This window comes from Hirundo rustica, chromosome 2 (genome assembly GCF_015227805.2).
Source record: "Hirundo rustica isolate bHirRus1 chromosome 2, bHirRus1.pri.v3, whole genome shotgun sequence".
Taxonomy (NCBI): domain Eukaryota; kingdom Metazoa; phylum Chordata; class Aves; order Passeriformes; family Hirundinidae; genus Hirundo; species Hirundo rustica.
Genome location: NC_053451.1, coordinates 93,899,338 through 93,916,260, shown reverse-complemented (window position 1 = coordinate 93,916,260; position 16,923 = coordinate 93,899,338). Strand labels below are relative to the sequence as shown.

Genomic DNA, 16,923 nt, shown 5'->3' with positions numbered 1-16,923 from the left:
GTCGAAACAGACCATTGCTTGGCACTTCAGCTTTCCTCCTGTGCATTTTTATATGGTGATCCTGGGGGGAAGGAACTGCCCACTGATGAGAGACATATGTGATTCTAGTCAGCACATACAGTTATATAAGAGGGCTGGGCACCACAGGATATACTCACGGAATTTATTTGGGGAGCAAAGTACAGCTGGGACAAGCAGTTTTCAGCATTTGTCCTTCATTGCTGCTGCCTGAGAATTATCCTGGACAACTGTCACCAGCAACAAGGTAAGACATTTTTAAGTTTTCCTAGACTTCAGGGCAGTTAGCATGAGCTACATTACAATACCTCAGGGCAGATATGAGAAAGCATGCATGTAAAATTCTACTGAGTACCGGAGGTTTACGGTAAAACTGAGAGACTTGGGTGGATTCCTTTTCAGAAGCTATTCTTTTCTTTTTCCAGAAGTGAAGGGTTAGTCTGTAGCCAATGACCAGAAGTCAGTGTGGAAGGAAAAGTTTACTAGTTTAAATATCAAGCATTCCCAGATCTTTCTCAGCATGTGTTTTGTATCCAGTGTCCATGGAACACTTGTCCTCACACAAGCATTAGCCAGTGACTATGTCTGTTTGGAGTACAGCATCAGTCAGCGAGCTGGAAGGAATAAACAAAATACACATCAGGAAATAGTGCTCCAAAAGCTCAAATGTGTGGGTGGAAACCCCAGATGACCACCTAAAAGTGCTTACAAGTTAAATAAGGAACCTAGATCATTTAAGGAGTTCAAATGAAACAAGAATAGTAGAATTTGACTGCAATTCAATGAACAGCTGAGGGAACTGGGGATAGCAAAGCATGCACTATGCTTTACATAGCCATGTATGAAACATTCCAACTATCTGTGGGATGAGTTTTCTGCTTTAGCTATCACCAATGCACACTGCCTAGCTTTCAGTGCTCGTGCATGTGAAAAACAGTGACTGACCAGTTGCATCCTATGAACTTAAAGAGACTTTTTTGTTCCTACTACCATTTTAATTAACCAGAGGCATCTTATTTTATCACTGAACTGAGTCTAAAATACCTCTTGTCATATGTTCAATTAGTATTTTGTGAGGGCAAAAAAAGTTACTACATTCAAGCATAACCATTAACGACATACAAGGCACCCAGTGTCAGCTCTCAGTACCCCTCTCCACTGTGTCTGTGGTCTGTCATTGCCTAAGTCTGTCTCTAGAAGTCTACAGGATACTATCATCACTATCTGAAAATTTGACAACGTGAAGGACGATTTGTTCTGACAACAAGCCATCAACATACAGACTCCTGAGTCACTGGCTTGCCTTAGTAAATTCTTTTAGCTGGAATGAGTCTCCTGCCCATTTTTAACTGCCTATAATACTGCCTTCTGCTTTCTTTTACAGTCATCTGCAGGTTGCCCTCAGCCCATGGAGAGATCTCTCCACTGTTCTTCGGGGACCTGGCTGCTACTTTCTTCTTCACGACAACCTCACTCACTATATGTGATTTTTTCCCCCCTCATCATGTTCCAGGACATCAAGCTTGTTCTTCAACTCCATTTCAACCTCACTGGTCAGTTCTTCTCTTTATCCTCATAGCTGGAAACTTTCATTCTTCCTCATTCATTCACTTTCATTCATTCTTCTCTTCTCATTTAGCAGTTATTCGTATATCTTTATTCTGTGCATGCCATGTTTCCTCTCTAATCACCGTTTCTTTACATTCTTACCTGGTCTCCAGATGCATTTATAGTTCTTGTATTTTCTCTTCTGAAGGTTCTACCACTATGCAGCAATAACTTATTGCATAAGTTACTTTTGTCAGGTATCAAGGAGAAGATGCGATCTATAGCCTCTGCATCCAGCCACCTTCATTGTTTCTACAATTCTCCTGGTGTCTCACAGCTGTTCTCAATGCACCAGACTTCTTTTCTGAAAACTCAACACAAACTTCCCCATTTCTTATTTTTGCATAGCTTAAAAAAAAAAAAGAACCAAACTCTAGAAATGCAAATGTTTTAGTTCTTCAGCAGACTTAGCTTAACTCTACTGCATATAAAATGCAGTCTGGCCCTTAAATATTTCAAGAAAAGTATGATGCAAGATTTAACAGGCCAGACATTTTAAGGATGCTGTGCTATACCACAGCTTTTAACAACAGCATATGCTGGAGTATTAATTACTCTCATAGAATATTATTAAAAATACTTGATTACCATTAGAAAGGATGTTATGTATGCCCAGCATACATAACAGATTCATTCAGTACTTCAAACATTTTCTTCAAAAACATGATAGTTTTTAAGCATTGATTCTGTAACTGTACCAGAGTACAACAGTTCTTTGCAAGAATTTTGCTATATTAATGCACTCTGCTACCAAATAAATAACATACTCATGTAAAATTAATGAAAATTATAGTAAAAAAAAACCCAAAAGAAATTTTTTAAATCACCCGTTTGTTCTTTGTTAGTAAAGTACATAAAGTACATGTTTCTGATCTATTTTCAGAAATCTACTAGAAAAGCTTTAGAAATAATCTTAAAGAAAAACAACATAAAACTAGATGCACCTTGAAATAAATCAAGGCAGCCCTTACTAGTAATTAGATGCATGAGTAAATCATGAAGCACCACAAAGATCTCATGGTTGTGTAGGTAATGGTAAATTTTTCAATTCTTAGCATATTTAGTAAGTATTATGTTCCTCACTAATCTTTTTCTTGCTCCTATAGCAGCACTACAATATCAGAGTATTTGCTAATGCTGCCAATACCAAGGCAACATTACCATTTTGTTCATGAAGCAGCAAAATGTCAATTCCTAAAAAAAAAAAAAATAAAAAAAATCCTCCAAACCCCTAAAGGCTTAAAGGACATTTATTTGTCCTATCTCCACTGTAATGTAAAATGTCTATAACTGATCATTAAATCATTTGACTTGAGCTGATGTCAAAAATTAAATATCTCTATGTTATTGTAAGGATTATACATGTCATAAAAAGGTATCAAGACACTCCTTGCAAAACTATAGGCACACATGAAATATACATTAATCCATACCTGTTTGTTTATGTTGGCCCCCACTTGAATCAACCAATTCAGGCACTGTGGATGTCCTCCAAAAGCAGCAATGTGGGCTGGTGTTTGAGCAAAACGTGTTGTACTGGCATTTACAGAAGCTCCAGCTCTTACTAACTGCATTAGGCACTCCAGCTTTAAAGACATGAGGGAAAATAAATCCAAAACCGTTACGTTATGTGCTATGACAAATAGCATGTGCTAAATAAATACATAAAACCTAGAAGGGCTCAATTTACTAGTAAGACTACATAAATGAAAAACGAGGCAATACAAAATTTAGGATTTCCTCCCCCCTCTTTAATTCCTTCCTCACTTGGTCATAGACCATACCTGAGAAGTACTTCTCACCTCCAAAACTGAGTTTCACCTTTAATTTCAGAAAAGAGGACAAACACTTGAGTCCTAATTACAAGAGATTCAGTTCACTTTTGTTAAGAGGGTGGAAAGGGAGGAAAGAAAAAAAAAAGGGGGGGGGGTGGGGAGGGGAGAAGAGTTCTGGTCAAGTAAACATGATACTAATCAGATATTATCAGATAACATTTGCCAAAATGAAAGTGGTGTTAGGAGATATATAGATGCTGAACTTGTACTCTTAGGAGAGCTTATAGAAAGCTGTATCAGAAAAACAAAAGATTTTTCATTTTTTTAATGTATTCCTGGAGTGACAGATGATTAGTCAAGTAAACTAATATTTAACAACAGATATAATATGTTAAATCTATAAAAGGAATAAATTAATTCCACCATTTTCTTGTTATTTCAGATAAAAAAACTGTTAAAAACAAAACAGGCTGCATGTTTGTGGCACCATAAAAATAATAAAAACCTTTTTTGTTTTAAAAAATTATAGTATTTTGTCAAATTATATTCTGCCCTTTTTCCCCCCTAACATAATAACCAGAAGTGTCAGATAACAAGATACTATTTTTACAGGTTCATAGCTCCTCATTTGTAGAAACTAGACAAACCACAGCTACGATGACCTCAACTTTCAAAAACAGTCAAAACAACACTCCTTTCCTGTCACACAGTAACATTGTCTTGTTGATAGGAAAAGGAACTCACTACGCAGAAATAAACAGCTTAGTCTAGGCATCCATTTACTGTGGGTAGAAAACAAATACCACTGCACACAAATGCACCAGCAAAACAAAGGCTCTTACACCGACTCAGGCATTGGTTCATATGAAACAAATCTGTGGGTGTCTCAGTGTGTTACAATTAAAGAAAACATCAGCCACATCACAGCTGTGGAATAGTCTGTCCATAAAGGAACAATTAAAAATCTTCTGAATGCAGGCTGGCAGCTTGACTCAGATAGAAAGGCTGACATACAGCAATAGAGAAGAATGTTACAATCCTGATGCTGTTGCTTCTTTCTCTCTATCTTAACCTGTAAACTCCTGATCTTGCTGAATTACACATGTGAGATAAAAGTACCAACCACTGTAATGAAGTATTTTATGTTAATTTTGCAAATACATTGCGAACTTCATTTGTTTCCGTCCTTTATATAATTCAAGCAAACATATATGAACTCCACCCTTTGGGATATACAGAAGTTATTTTTTTGGACTGGAATAGAGTTAAGGCTGGACACAGTTGTAACTATGAACTCACTAACTGCATCAAGTAAGAGTGAGGATAACTGGAATACTGCGTATTACTGAATCTAGCCCCATAAACATCAACATTGCCAAAGACAAAGTACCTTTTCAAAAGAAAACAAGCACTTTTGTTGGAAAAAAAAAAAATCACATCAAATAACCGGTGCAAGAAAATTTATAACTCCAACACTAGACTGCTGAATACATTTGGTATTTGCCAATATTAGACCTTCCTTGATGTTCACATGCTAGCACCCATAATATTGCTGTCAATCCTTAGTAATTATTAATTTTAACACTGCAATTATTAATAAGTCATGTGATGGAAAACACTCCTCCAGCTACTACACCAAGAGGTTCATCTGTGGTAGCTGAAGGCAAAAATAAATTTCAGCCAGTTTTTAGAATCACTACAATAGAATTTATTAATAAGAGTTAATTTGAAAACACTTCCAGACCAGCATTACAACTTCAGGAAAGAATAATGCTTCCTGCAGAGGCACAGGGCTGAAAGAATTCCTTAATTAAACAGGCATTACAGCCCATCAACTGAAAAGGGAAAAACACAGAACCTGATTCACCAGCACTATCCTGCACTGTTTAAATCTAAGATGGCCACACACCATGATATGCATCCTTCATTTTTAAACATTGGGTTTGTTTGTTTGTTTTTGCATACTCTGACAATGAATACAACATTTCTTGCTTCTACCAACATTATGGAAGAATGAGATGAACTACATCCATGAACTGGAAAAGTCAACATGACATGAAACAATATCCCACTTGATCATTTATGCTTGAGTTCAGGACACACAAGTCCACTTTCATTAAATAACCGAAATCTAATACAGTGGATATTTTCCAACCTAAAGTAGAGGTTAAATGGATTTAGTGAAGAAAGACAGGCCTTCAACACTGGCAAAATACCAAGCAAGAGACAGGCATTTTTCTCTCTACCACTTTTGTTCCAAAAGAAGCAGAACATATTTACTACTGTTTTGCTTCCTATAATGTAAACAGTCAAGTGACAAAAAACAAAAGCAGGAGAAGAGCACAAGCAAATAGATGTGGTCAGAGAAAATAAAAATTCAATTGCAAGTGATTAAAAAGAAAATTAAGATTAGTCCAAAACAAAATGAATTAAAAATCAAATTTTTTATGCAAGCCCTGTATTTGCTACCCCTCTGGTAGCTTTTTTAGACTGTTAGCATTTTTACATTCTGACCCATCTTCTTAGAAATCTATGGAATACCAGTTTAATTTAGGGCACTATATAATTAACTCCAATTAAAATAAAGAAACTCTAACGGGAATTAATTCATATCTCAGGAGACAAGCACTTTTCTGGAGTCAGAGAATGTCCTGAAAATACAAACTCCACCACAGGTACTCAACACAGCAACTAAATTTGCACTTGCTACTATCTCTAAAAGGAGGTCCATGCTGTCATCAAATGCCCAGATACTACAACTAGAAACACGAGCTGCAATATCCATCACCTCCAATTGACTTTGCTGGTATTTTAAGTATTACCTGCAAGCTGTAGAAGTATGTTTTAGAGTAAGTTATTCAAGAACTCTGTGTTTGCACTTTGAGTTGCAAGAGACCCCATTTTTACTGGTACCAGTGTTACACCAGTATTTGCCTCTCCCATAAACCACCTTTTTTTCCTCTTTCACATATTCATTTATAACCAAATTAACTGCTACAACCTTCCTGAAGCATATCTACAACTGCATGCAAAAATGTAGTTCTACACAGCTTTCCTGTAAAATTCTTCTGCACTGCCCTCTGATGAAGTGCATGTTCAACCTGTGCCATAAGCAGAGGAAAGAAAACTCTTTTTGAAGTTCACTACACCTGGACTCCTGCAGTGTGTGCAGGCACACACCCGTGTACATGTAAGAACTGGCTTAGATTTCATTGCTTAAAAGTAGTTTCAGAAAAGAACTAAATCAGTTTTGTCTTTTCAGCCTCCTACAGAGCTGCAGGGAGAACCAACACATGTCTGGTGGACCATGTTACTAATTATCCCTATATCAGATGGATAGACATGAAATTCCATCATCATATAATTTCTTCCAGAAAAAGAAAAAAACCAAACAAGTGAAAATCCCACAAAATCTAGAAAATCTAAGAAGTGAAGAGAGAGACCTGTTCAGTAACTGTTAACAAACACTTCAAAAATTAGTATTTGAAAATTGTGGTACTCTGAGAAACAAAAAAGCCATATATACGAATGTGAGACATGCATCTGAGCAGCTCTTGTGTCACTGCTGGCAACAGTGTGTTAACTGGTGAAAAGTACAAGTGTAACTGTGCCACACAAACACAAAGCCAGTCGGGTTTGGGATCCAATTACACTACTGTAACTTCTGCAAAGTGTTGTGCAGTCTTTGGCTCTGAGAAGGGAACACAACTTAACTAACTACAAAGTAGGTACATAACTTCCACAAATTGCTGCCTAGATGTGATGACTTTTAGGAAAAAACATATATGCAAAATTCTATAAAACCCATTTATAGCCTATGTCACCTTTGCAAGTCCCATTTCATCTGTCAGATTATCCCCCATATGTAACACCACCACATCAACTTTTGCCCATATCTAAGAATGAATATACAAATACAAGCACAAGATGTTGCAGGTCGACTTGTTCCCTTTGTTTGCTATTCCTGAAAGAGTCTCTTTAACAGAAACTGGAATGCACACAAAAGCTCACTCAACCTAGGATGGTTAGCAGAAAGCCGAAGATGCTTAAAGGAAAACACAAAACAACACATACGCTATCCAAAATCTGTATCCAATAAACAAATAACCACTACCTTGCAAAAGCAAGACTGCCAGAAGCTCATACTGAAAAGAAATTCTTACAAGATAGAGAAAAGAAACAGAAGACTATTAGGCAAATTAGTATCTTAATATTTTCTACAGGCATACTTCACAAGGTAAATAAAGGCACCCCACTTTTTTCAGAGCCCAGATTATTAGATTCTTTTTGAACAGATAAAAGAATGTCCTACATGTGGGATTTTGTGGGTTTAGGGGTTTTTGGTTTGCTTTGTTTTAGGACTGGAAGACTACTTAGCTAAAGCTGCTTCTAAAAGCTTCCCAAAGAAGCAAGTGCAGATAAGATCACATAACGTATAGACATCATCTCCTAATGTCCCTTTATAAACCATGACAAGTGCCTAAGCACATCAGTCTTCCTCCTCTGGCACACAACCAATAAGCAAATAGAAGTATGTGGGAAAGGGGAGGGAGAACAAGAACAAAAGCCCCTCGAATTCTGAACTCAAGACAAATCAATGAAGAAAAAAACAAGAGATCCCAACCTTCTAGGCTGGAATCCTGCATAATCTGAGATACTCAGTGCATCAGAAACAGGAAATGCTTATGTAAAAATGGAGAAATTAGAATACCACTCATTCTAAGATGTGAAGTTATCGTAGCTACTTCTCATGTTTTGGTCTTTTCTGCAATGCAACGACGCCAACGCAGAAAATTCCATAGTATGAACCGCAATTAATTTTTCCTACCGAAGGCAAAAGAGGAGCGCCTTACAGGCACAACAAGCACCTTCTGCCCAAACTCCTAACGAGCCGGTTGTCATAACACGGGCACCACAACACAACGGTCTCCAGGTGCGGAGCCTGAGGACCACGCGGGTCGCGACCAGACCGCGCAGACAAAGCGCTGAGGAAGCGCCGCGGGAGGGAGGAAGGGAGGGCCGGCAGGGAAGGGGGATCAGCCCAGGGCGGGGCAGGGGTCGCGGCGGTGCCTCCAGCCCGCACGGCCGGGGTCCGCCGGGGGTGTCCGGAGGGGATGGGCCGCTCCTCGTCATTCGATCCTGTGCCGGTGGCCCGGGCGCCGTCGGTCGGCTCCGAGCGCGGGGCCGCTGCTGTCACCCGGGAAAGCAGCGGGTAGGGAGAGGGGCGGCCGCCGCCGGCAGTGGGGGTGGGATGAGTGATGCCGAGACGGCAGGTGCCGGCAGCCCCGTGACCTGCGCCACCCACGCCTCGCTGACCGCGGGGACAGGAACGGAGCCAAGCGCCGCGGCTGTCCTCTCCCGTCCCGCCCGATTCCCTGAGGAGCGGCAGGAGGCGCTGAGGAAAGCGGGGGGAGGGGGGGGGGCGCGGCGGCGCCTCCCGGCACAGCGCGCGCTAGGGGTAAAGATGGCGCCGCGTTGCGCGCGAGCGGGAACTGCGCCCTCCTTCTCCTTCCCCTTCTCCTTCCCGTTCCCACCCCCGCTCCCGCCGCCGGCCGGGCCCCACCTTGCCGAAGTGCGCGGCCCAGTGGATGGGCGTCCAGCCATAGAAGGAATCCTCGGCCGCCAGGTCGGAGCGGGGCGAGCTCTGGAGCAGCGCGCACAGGGCGGGCAGGTCCCCATCGCGGCAGGCGCGGTGCAGGGGGAAGCGCAGGGTCAGCAGCTCCTCGCTGGAGAAGCCCGCCTCGGGCCCGGCTCCCAGCGACATGGCGAGCGGGAAAGCGCTGAGAGGGAACGGGAAGGAATGGGGGAGGGAGAAGGGGGAAAAAGGAGCGGGCGGGCACGCGCTGCCCTGGCGGGAAGCGGCGGCGACTGCGGCTGGCGCGCGCGGCCCCGGCACAAAGGGAGCGGGGCGGGGCTGCGCGCGACGCTCCGCCCTCCGGGGGCGAGGCCGAGCGGCCCTCAGGGGGCCCCGAGCGGGGCGCGGCGGAGCGCGGCGCTCTCCTTCCCGTCCTGCTCCTTCCTCCTCCCCCTCCGGCTTCGCCTGCCTCGCCTTCCTTCTTCCCTTCCGCTCTCCTGTCTCCCTCTCCTCGCCCCGCGCCCGGGTTTTCCGTTCTCCGGGGTGGCAGAGCCGCTCTCGCCGCCTCGGGCCGGTGAGGCCAGGGCAGGGCGGGAGCGCTTTGAGCTCCCCCGGCGCCGCGGGGGACAGCGCCTGCCCGAGTGTCCGCAAGGAAAAGGTGCCGGCGGCAGGGCTGAGCCGCGGGGCGCTCAAACAAGCAGCCGCGCTGTTTGTTCCCGCACGCCATGGACGTGCTGTCAAGCCAGCTTCAGTACTCGGAGGTCGCTATGGATTTGTGTTGCTCTGTGCATTGCAAACCAAAGGATTGCCCCGTTAGTGTCTGGTTAAAATGACAATGCCAGACCTTAAATTGCAACCAGAAACTCATCCTTGATGGCTCCGCAGAATTTTTAAGGGACTTCTGTTGGTTGCTCCTAATTGTTTTCTGTCCAAAGTATTTGTGAACGACTTTTTCTGACGCCAGTAAAATGTAATTGATGGTAATGAAGGGTATAGTTGTTTAAGTACACTCATCTGTCCCTGAAAATCGTGGAATCGGAAGCATAGAATGATTTTGGTTGGAAGGGATAAAACCGTCCAACTCCCTCTGCCATGAACGGGGACACCTTCCACTTGATCAGGTTGCTCAGATCTCCATCCAACCTGGCCTTGCACACTTCTGGGAGCATCCACAGCTTGTCTGGGTGTCAAGGAGTATCCCTTTTTCAGTATACATTATTAAGCAATGCAAGCCATATTCTGAGGCAAAGAAGGTACAAATACATTTCTGTTAAGAGTCTCAAGAAACCCAGGCATCTAAAAAGCTTTTCTTTAACATCAAGCTAAATTGATCATTGACATACTGTGAAATCTCTTTTTCTCAATACAGGACTTCTGACTTCTCAGAAGTTGTGATTCCATAGACATTCCTCACATTTACTTGGCTTTTTGCATTTTGGCATATGTAAAGCTGTGTGTGTACAGTACCCAGTGCTCAGAGATAAGGTTCCAGGATAAAGAAAAACTGCACACAGAAAGAACTGTGCCTTGGCTTATAGCCCAGCACGAAACACCCCTCTGACATATGTATCCCATGGCAAGTACTCTTTCTTTACATAAATAAAATTTTAGAAAAGGAATTGGACACTCAGCATATGGGGCAATTCTTTTAGCCTTCAAGAAGGTGATTAAGGAATTCATTCATTGTGGAAAGGCACAATAAAGAGTGGGTGTTTGCTTGGATTGTACTGCTCTCATGTAGAGCAGGTCCTTTCCAGAAAGCTGTTGCAGCAGCAAACTGGAGATTTGGCTTAAGATTTTCCTTAAAATATCAAGGAATGGCCTGAACTAGAAACCACAGATTTAGACTGTAAAAATCATAGCAAAATGAATCACCTTTTTTTTTGTGTGTGTTCTCCAAGTTGTTTTTTGATCTGCACAGTCAAGTAACATACAGCTCTCTGTATTTAGGACTAGAAGCACAAGTCTTGTAACGAGATATTTAACTCTAGATTCATAAAAATAACTTGAAATGTGACTATATTTTCATGACTATATTTATCAAGTCAGAATATGAAGATGGAAATCTTGCTTTCAGAAACTTTTGTTTTAACCTTAGCTGTCTTTTTTTAATTTGAACTTTAGAGGTTTGTTTAATTTTTTTAATCTTCAAAAAAGGGAATAATAAAATTCTGTCCCGAGTGGTGGCAAGAAGCTCAATTAATCAAAGTGCTTTGAGGTAAAAAACATTGTGATATGAATATACAGACAAGGCATTTCAACATGAGGCATTACTGCAGCTAATATTTGTACCCCCTGTATGTTATTATATATTCACCAAAAAAAAAAAATCACTTCAGCTTCTAGAATGCTGCCAAGTTATGGATCTCAGAATAATGTGCAATGGAGGATGGATTACAAATCAGCCCTTTTATAGATGATGACACTGAAGCACGGGATGCTTTGGCCAGGGGAGGGAGTACTTTCAGCTCCAGCAACTTGCAGTTCAATCCCTTATCCTTTGCCTTACAAAAACGTCCATTTTATGTTGGACCTGGCCTTTGTTTTCAAAAGCTCTGAAAGTTCATCATCCTGTATGCGCTTCTGATCCTGGGTTATGGGGATTTTTTTCCCATGTACGGCTAGGCAAATGCTAACACTTTATATCTGCATGCCTTGTTTGGGGATTAAACAATGCAAAGCCTATATGATGGAGCAATTGAAAGAAAAAAAGAAAAAAAATCCAAACAAACCAGAACAAACCACACAAAACCTGAAAATAACCAAGGAGAAAGCCAAAACAAAACCCCCCAACCTATACCACAGTTTATGTCATAAAATGGACCTTACTAAAATGTTTGGTATTAAAGAACAAGGTTTTCCAGATGGAAAAAACAATGTTTTTTATAGTGTCGTGTGTAAGCACTGACATAGTTGTTCACATATTGTTTATAATTGTCAATAGTTAAGGCAATAAGGCAATAAATATAAAGAATGTGGGTTGTAGTGAAGAGGAACAAAAATTAAAGGTTCCTGACCTTGAGAAGATTAATGTTCAAGATTTGCTTGTGTTTTTTATCTCATACAGGGATATAGAAGCTACCACACCAGACAAAGGCAGTGCTCAGGCTAGTTTCCTTATGGACAGTGACTTCATTTACCTGCTAGTAATTCCTACAAGGTAGACAACTACTGCTGCATTTCTTTTGGAAAGGAGGAAGGAAAATGCAGTGGGGGAAGAGGTTTAACAATACTATGCAGGAATTTGGCATGTGGAAATGAACTCTGGTATGTCTTGTTTCGTGACTAAACTCTTTGTTATGAGGTCAATCTTTTTTATTTCCATGCAGTGATCTACACCAAAAGTTCCAAAATAGTACAGCAGAGTGCTCTCTATATGACACTGATTCCTTAATCAGTCTGTGGTTGGCAAATGCCTTGAAATGAAATCACACTTGTCTCTCCATTTTTTGAAATGTGAATCATTACCCAGATAAGTGTAAAAATGTGTATGTTTTGATATTCTGCATTTCCTTTGACTTCCTTAAAATATTTTGGCAATGGACTTTATAAGTTCAATTTAATTCAATTTATTTTAATTTAACTTAATTTAATTTAATAGGAATAAAATCTTTAACTGCTGTCATGTCTTGTGAAACTGAGGACAGAAATTCTGTGTTTTAAATGTTTTTTAACATTTCATTTCAATTACATTATAATGTATTCTTTTGTGCTTCTCTATCATTATTGTGAATAGATTCTGTACAGAACAAAACACATCTTAAAGAGATTTTCAACAATCTTGCTGTGCAGAAGATCAGATACATAAAATACATGTCTGTTTTATGATTCTAACTTCTTTCTAGATGATAGATTCAGTTTTCCTGACCTGCTATTATGATCTGTTTGCATGTGGCATAATTCAAGAAATTGACAGTCATGGGTTAAACTGTGATTTATAAACTTTTATGAAAAAAGGAGCCCAGTAATATGTAACATTTTAGGTTCTTTGCATTTTATGTTTTATATAAAGACATTTTAATGTTTAATATATTTTTTTTAAATGGAAGTCTTTATTGGAATGCAGTAAATAGTATTGCAAATGCTTGCAGTATTATTTATTAAAAAATACATTCTTGATTTTTAAGTTACTCAGAGAGTTTACCTACTAAACCTAGTAGAACACGTTTTTGTATATTTGAAAAAAAGTAGTTATTTGCAGTCCTATTTGCATGAATTTCATCCTCAGTTCTATTCCTGGTCTTTTAAGGGAAGTGAGCTTTGTTTCGTTTCTGATCGAATCTGATCGTTCGTCAGATCAAGGAGGTAGACTTCACGTTTTGTTGGGGCATTTGACAAAATTACATTTCAAACAGCAAAACACACACAAGAGCTTATAGGCAAAGTGGACTGAAAGAAGAGATTGGCTATATTTTAGCTAAGTTTGCTTTTATGTTCTCTTTTGGCTAATGGCACAGAAATAAAATGATCTATAAATGAAGACTTCATGAATATTCACTAGTCTAACAAGTATATACTTAAAAAGTAAACACGTTATTTTAAACGCGTGGTTTGTGAAAACAGACTTGCTGTGTTACTTATCTGTAGTGTGTCATCTCTGCGCCACTCTGAGACAAATAAATTATATTTGTCTGTTTTCCTTATCAGAGAGGTTGAATATGGAGAATTTTCTAATAATTTGTACTGGACAAAGTCAGTGTTCTGTTGTTTTTGGGCATTTTTGTAAAAAGTACTTTAAAATTTAATCAAATACAGAATTCATTTAAATTCCTCCATTCTTGCTGTAGCAAGTTTGCACTGGTTAACACTAGGGCTTTATTTAGTTGCCCATACATACATTTCTAGTGCTATTTGAGATGCCCAAGAGTATTTGTCCTGGTTGTCAGGTGCTGCTGCAGAACACGATCAGTTGACACAAGTTCTCTGCTGTGCCTGCACAGAGCTGATCGATATCTTGAGAGTCTGAAAGCTTCTTAGGCTAACACCTCTCTACAAATGTCATTTGAATTGATGTGCCCAGTCACATAAGGAGTTCCTCAAATTTTGTCTGGTCCTGAGTCCCATAAAACCTCTTGTGTTTGAAGGAGGTTGTCACAGAATTGCTGTCTACATCCTGCATTATGCCTGAATCTAGTTCTGGGTCTGTGGGTCATTGTTGTAGCTACTTGTGTTTTGTTTTCCTATCTTTAAGGATGATTTTCAAAAAGGATGGACTTATTTAGATGTTATTCATCTTCTTTTTTTCTTTTTCTTATTTTTTTCCTTTTTTTTTTTTCCCCAAATCTTTCAGTGAACTGTAATGAAAATGTGACATTTCTTTAATGCCCTGATTTTTTTTAGAAATGGTGGGAACTTCCCATCATTTTTCTAGTGTAAATAGAGGCTGACTCATTACTTTCAGGGAGTAGTTCAAAGATTAGATTTACTTCCTATTTTTGGTTAAATTAAACCACAGCTGAGTGGTGCACCACTTGAAGTATGTTTTTATTATCTAGATTTTTGGCTGTCTTCACCTTTCTTCAGCAAAGACCAAGTGTTTATTTAAATCCCTCCTAAAACAGAATTGGAATGAAGATGGAAGTTATTGGGTAAAACAGCTGAAACATTTTGTAAAATCTAATTTCATAAACTTAGAAGCATTGGTGCTCCAGTGCTAAAACTGAGTATGCATAGTATGTGAGGCTTCTGGAGGTACAAAGATCAGAAAATTAATAGCAGCAGTAGCTGCTAACATGGAAAAAAAGAGTAATGAGTAGAAAAACAGTAAACTGAAAGTCCTTTATCCTCCTTTCCACTCCTCAGTTCTCAGAGTTTTGTCTGGCAAGAAAAGCAGGGAATCTGTCTGACTTTCAAATAATTACTGATATATTACTCTGTTGGAGGCTAGTAGCAAAGAGCAGCTGTGCCCTGTAGACAGAGCCAACTTCTCCCTTTCCCATCCCCCATTTCTGACTGCCTTCTCTGGAGAAAGCAATCTCACTGTTGAATAAACTAAGGCTGGGTTACAAGACAAACCAAGAGTTCATTGGGAAAATATTTAGTCATGTGTAAAGAAGCCCTTTTTAAAAACTTTGCTGCTTAGGAAATGATGTGATTTCGTGGGTAATAAATAAAAACAGATTTGTTGCACTACAGTTGTAATGCTGCCATCTTTTATGAGCCTGGGAAGAGTGACCTTTCTCATCAAAAGGCTTTGTCAATTCTGCTCTGTGCATCTCTTCTCTTCTCTTCTCTTCTCTTCTCTTCTCTTCTCTTCTCTTCTCTTCTCTTCTCTTCTCTTCTCTTCTCTTCTCTTCTCTTCTCTTCTCTTCTCTTCTCTTCTCTTCTCTTCTCTTCTCTTCTCTTCTCTTCTCTTCTCTTCTCTTCTCTTCTCTTCTCTTCTCTTCTCTTCTCTTCTCTTCTCTTCCTCTTTATATATGTGAATCATCTGGGCTGTGCTCAGCTGAGAGGTCTAGTCCCTAAAAGGTAAGGGAGTTAAGTATAATTCTTGTCATTTTGACAAACTGCCTTTCTTTTCCCCACATTCCTTACCAGTTTTAACTGAAAATTGACATTTCTTGAGTGGCAAAATACCAGTATTGTGTTTAAAAACAGTACTGTAAGAAATCAATAGCAAACCATTTCCATTTATATTGAGCCTGAACCAAAGTAACGAGAAGGTTCTTTAATGTCCTCACCTTCAAATTGTGGCCTGACTGTAGAAAGAAAGAAAGAAAGAAAGAAAGAAAGAAAGAAAGAAAGAAAGAAAGAAAGAAAGAAAGAAAGAAAGAAAGAAAGAAAGAAAGAAAGAAAGAAAGAAAGAAAGAAAGAAAGAAAGAAAGAGAAAAAGTTGTCATTTAGGGTGAATATAAACCTCACTTGCTGATTACCTGGATTCAGTGAGTAACTCCTGTCTGGAAAGCTAGATAGATTAATTGTTAATAATCTAGAAACCTTCACATGGGAAGGTATTTAATAAAGGTTAAAGTGTCATTTCCACTTAAAAGAGAGGAAACAAAAATCCAGAGAAAGGTGAAGAGTGTGAAACATCTGTCTCTGAGCCTAGCAAGTCTTCATGAAACCTACTCCCTGTGCAGTGAGATTAGATGCTTGTATCTGAGCGGTTTAGTACTTCTCAAAAAGAGCGTGCTCCTCCCCAAACTGTGATTTAACAAGGTGATTGTGGCACCACGTTTTCATCAGCGATTGGTGCCTGGTGTTTTAGTTGTTCAGGAAAGGAAATGAAAAAAACTAAGCAGCCCGTGTTATCAGAAATGGTTTCTATTTCAGCTTGCATCATATGAAAGGAGCCATCTTGTGGTTGTCTCCTTTGTAAATAAAATGTTGCTGTAAGATTGCTGCGAAAAGCTGAAGTAAAACATGTTTCTACACCTCTGTGATGGTTTTCTCTTCTGTTTCAAAATGTAACCTTCCTAGTAACACTTGACCTTACAAATGTTTTTATCCAGAGACTTTTTTCAATCAGGTCCCAGTTCTATTAAATCTTCAGAATTAAAATAGCACATCTGTCTGTTCATATAGGATTAAACTAGATGTGTTCAGTCTGTATTTCACTGTTAGTTAGTCCATCCCAGTATTTGCTAGTCCTCTGAGCTCTGTTCAGACTGTAATCTGCACTCTAAATTTCGTTTTAAACTACAATCACCAGCATGTCCTCTGAAATACAACTCTTAGAGGAACTGTTAGTGGTGCTAAGTGATCTATATATCTATATCTATCTATCTATCTATCTATCTATCTATCTATCTATCTATCTATCTATCTATCTGTTATCTTCATAGAAATGTGCTCGCTAGGAACTCTGTGCATTCCAGGCACAAGGTATCCCCACCCTTTGCTCTTGGACTTCTAACTTCCTCTCTTTGCTGATACACAATGGCACTAACCAGTTTTAGAGTTTGAAAAACTTACAGAATCCTGAGTAGATGAGCAAATTTATTTTATGTA

The 16,923-nt window shown here is 39.7% G+C and overlaps 1 protein-coding gene across 2 annotated transcripts in view; it reads right to left on the bottom strand.

The window, feature by feature from the left end:
* The window catches only part of ANKRD10 (ankyrin repeat domain 10), a 37,074-nt gene extending 27,804 nt beyond the window's left edge, over positions 1-9,270 (bottom strand). The window contains exons 1-2 of one of the 2 annotated variants that reach the window (XM_040055004.1): positions 8,965-9,270; positions 3,060-3,212 (exon numbers count right to left, since the gene is read on the bottom strand). In XM_040055004.1, coding sequence (XP_039910938.1) covers positions 3,060-3,212; positions 8,965-9,165 — 354 coding nt within the window. In that variant the 5' untranslated portion in view covers positions 9,166-9,270. The remainder of the gene's footprint in view (positions 1-3,059; positions 3,213-8,964) is intronic. The other variant, XM_040055003.1, reaches the window with a different exon arrangement.
* Positions 9,271-16,923: the final 7,653 nt, after the last annotated feature.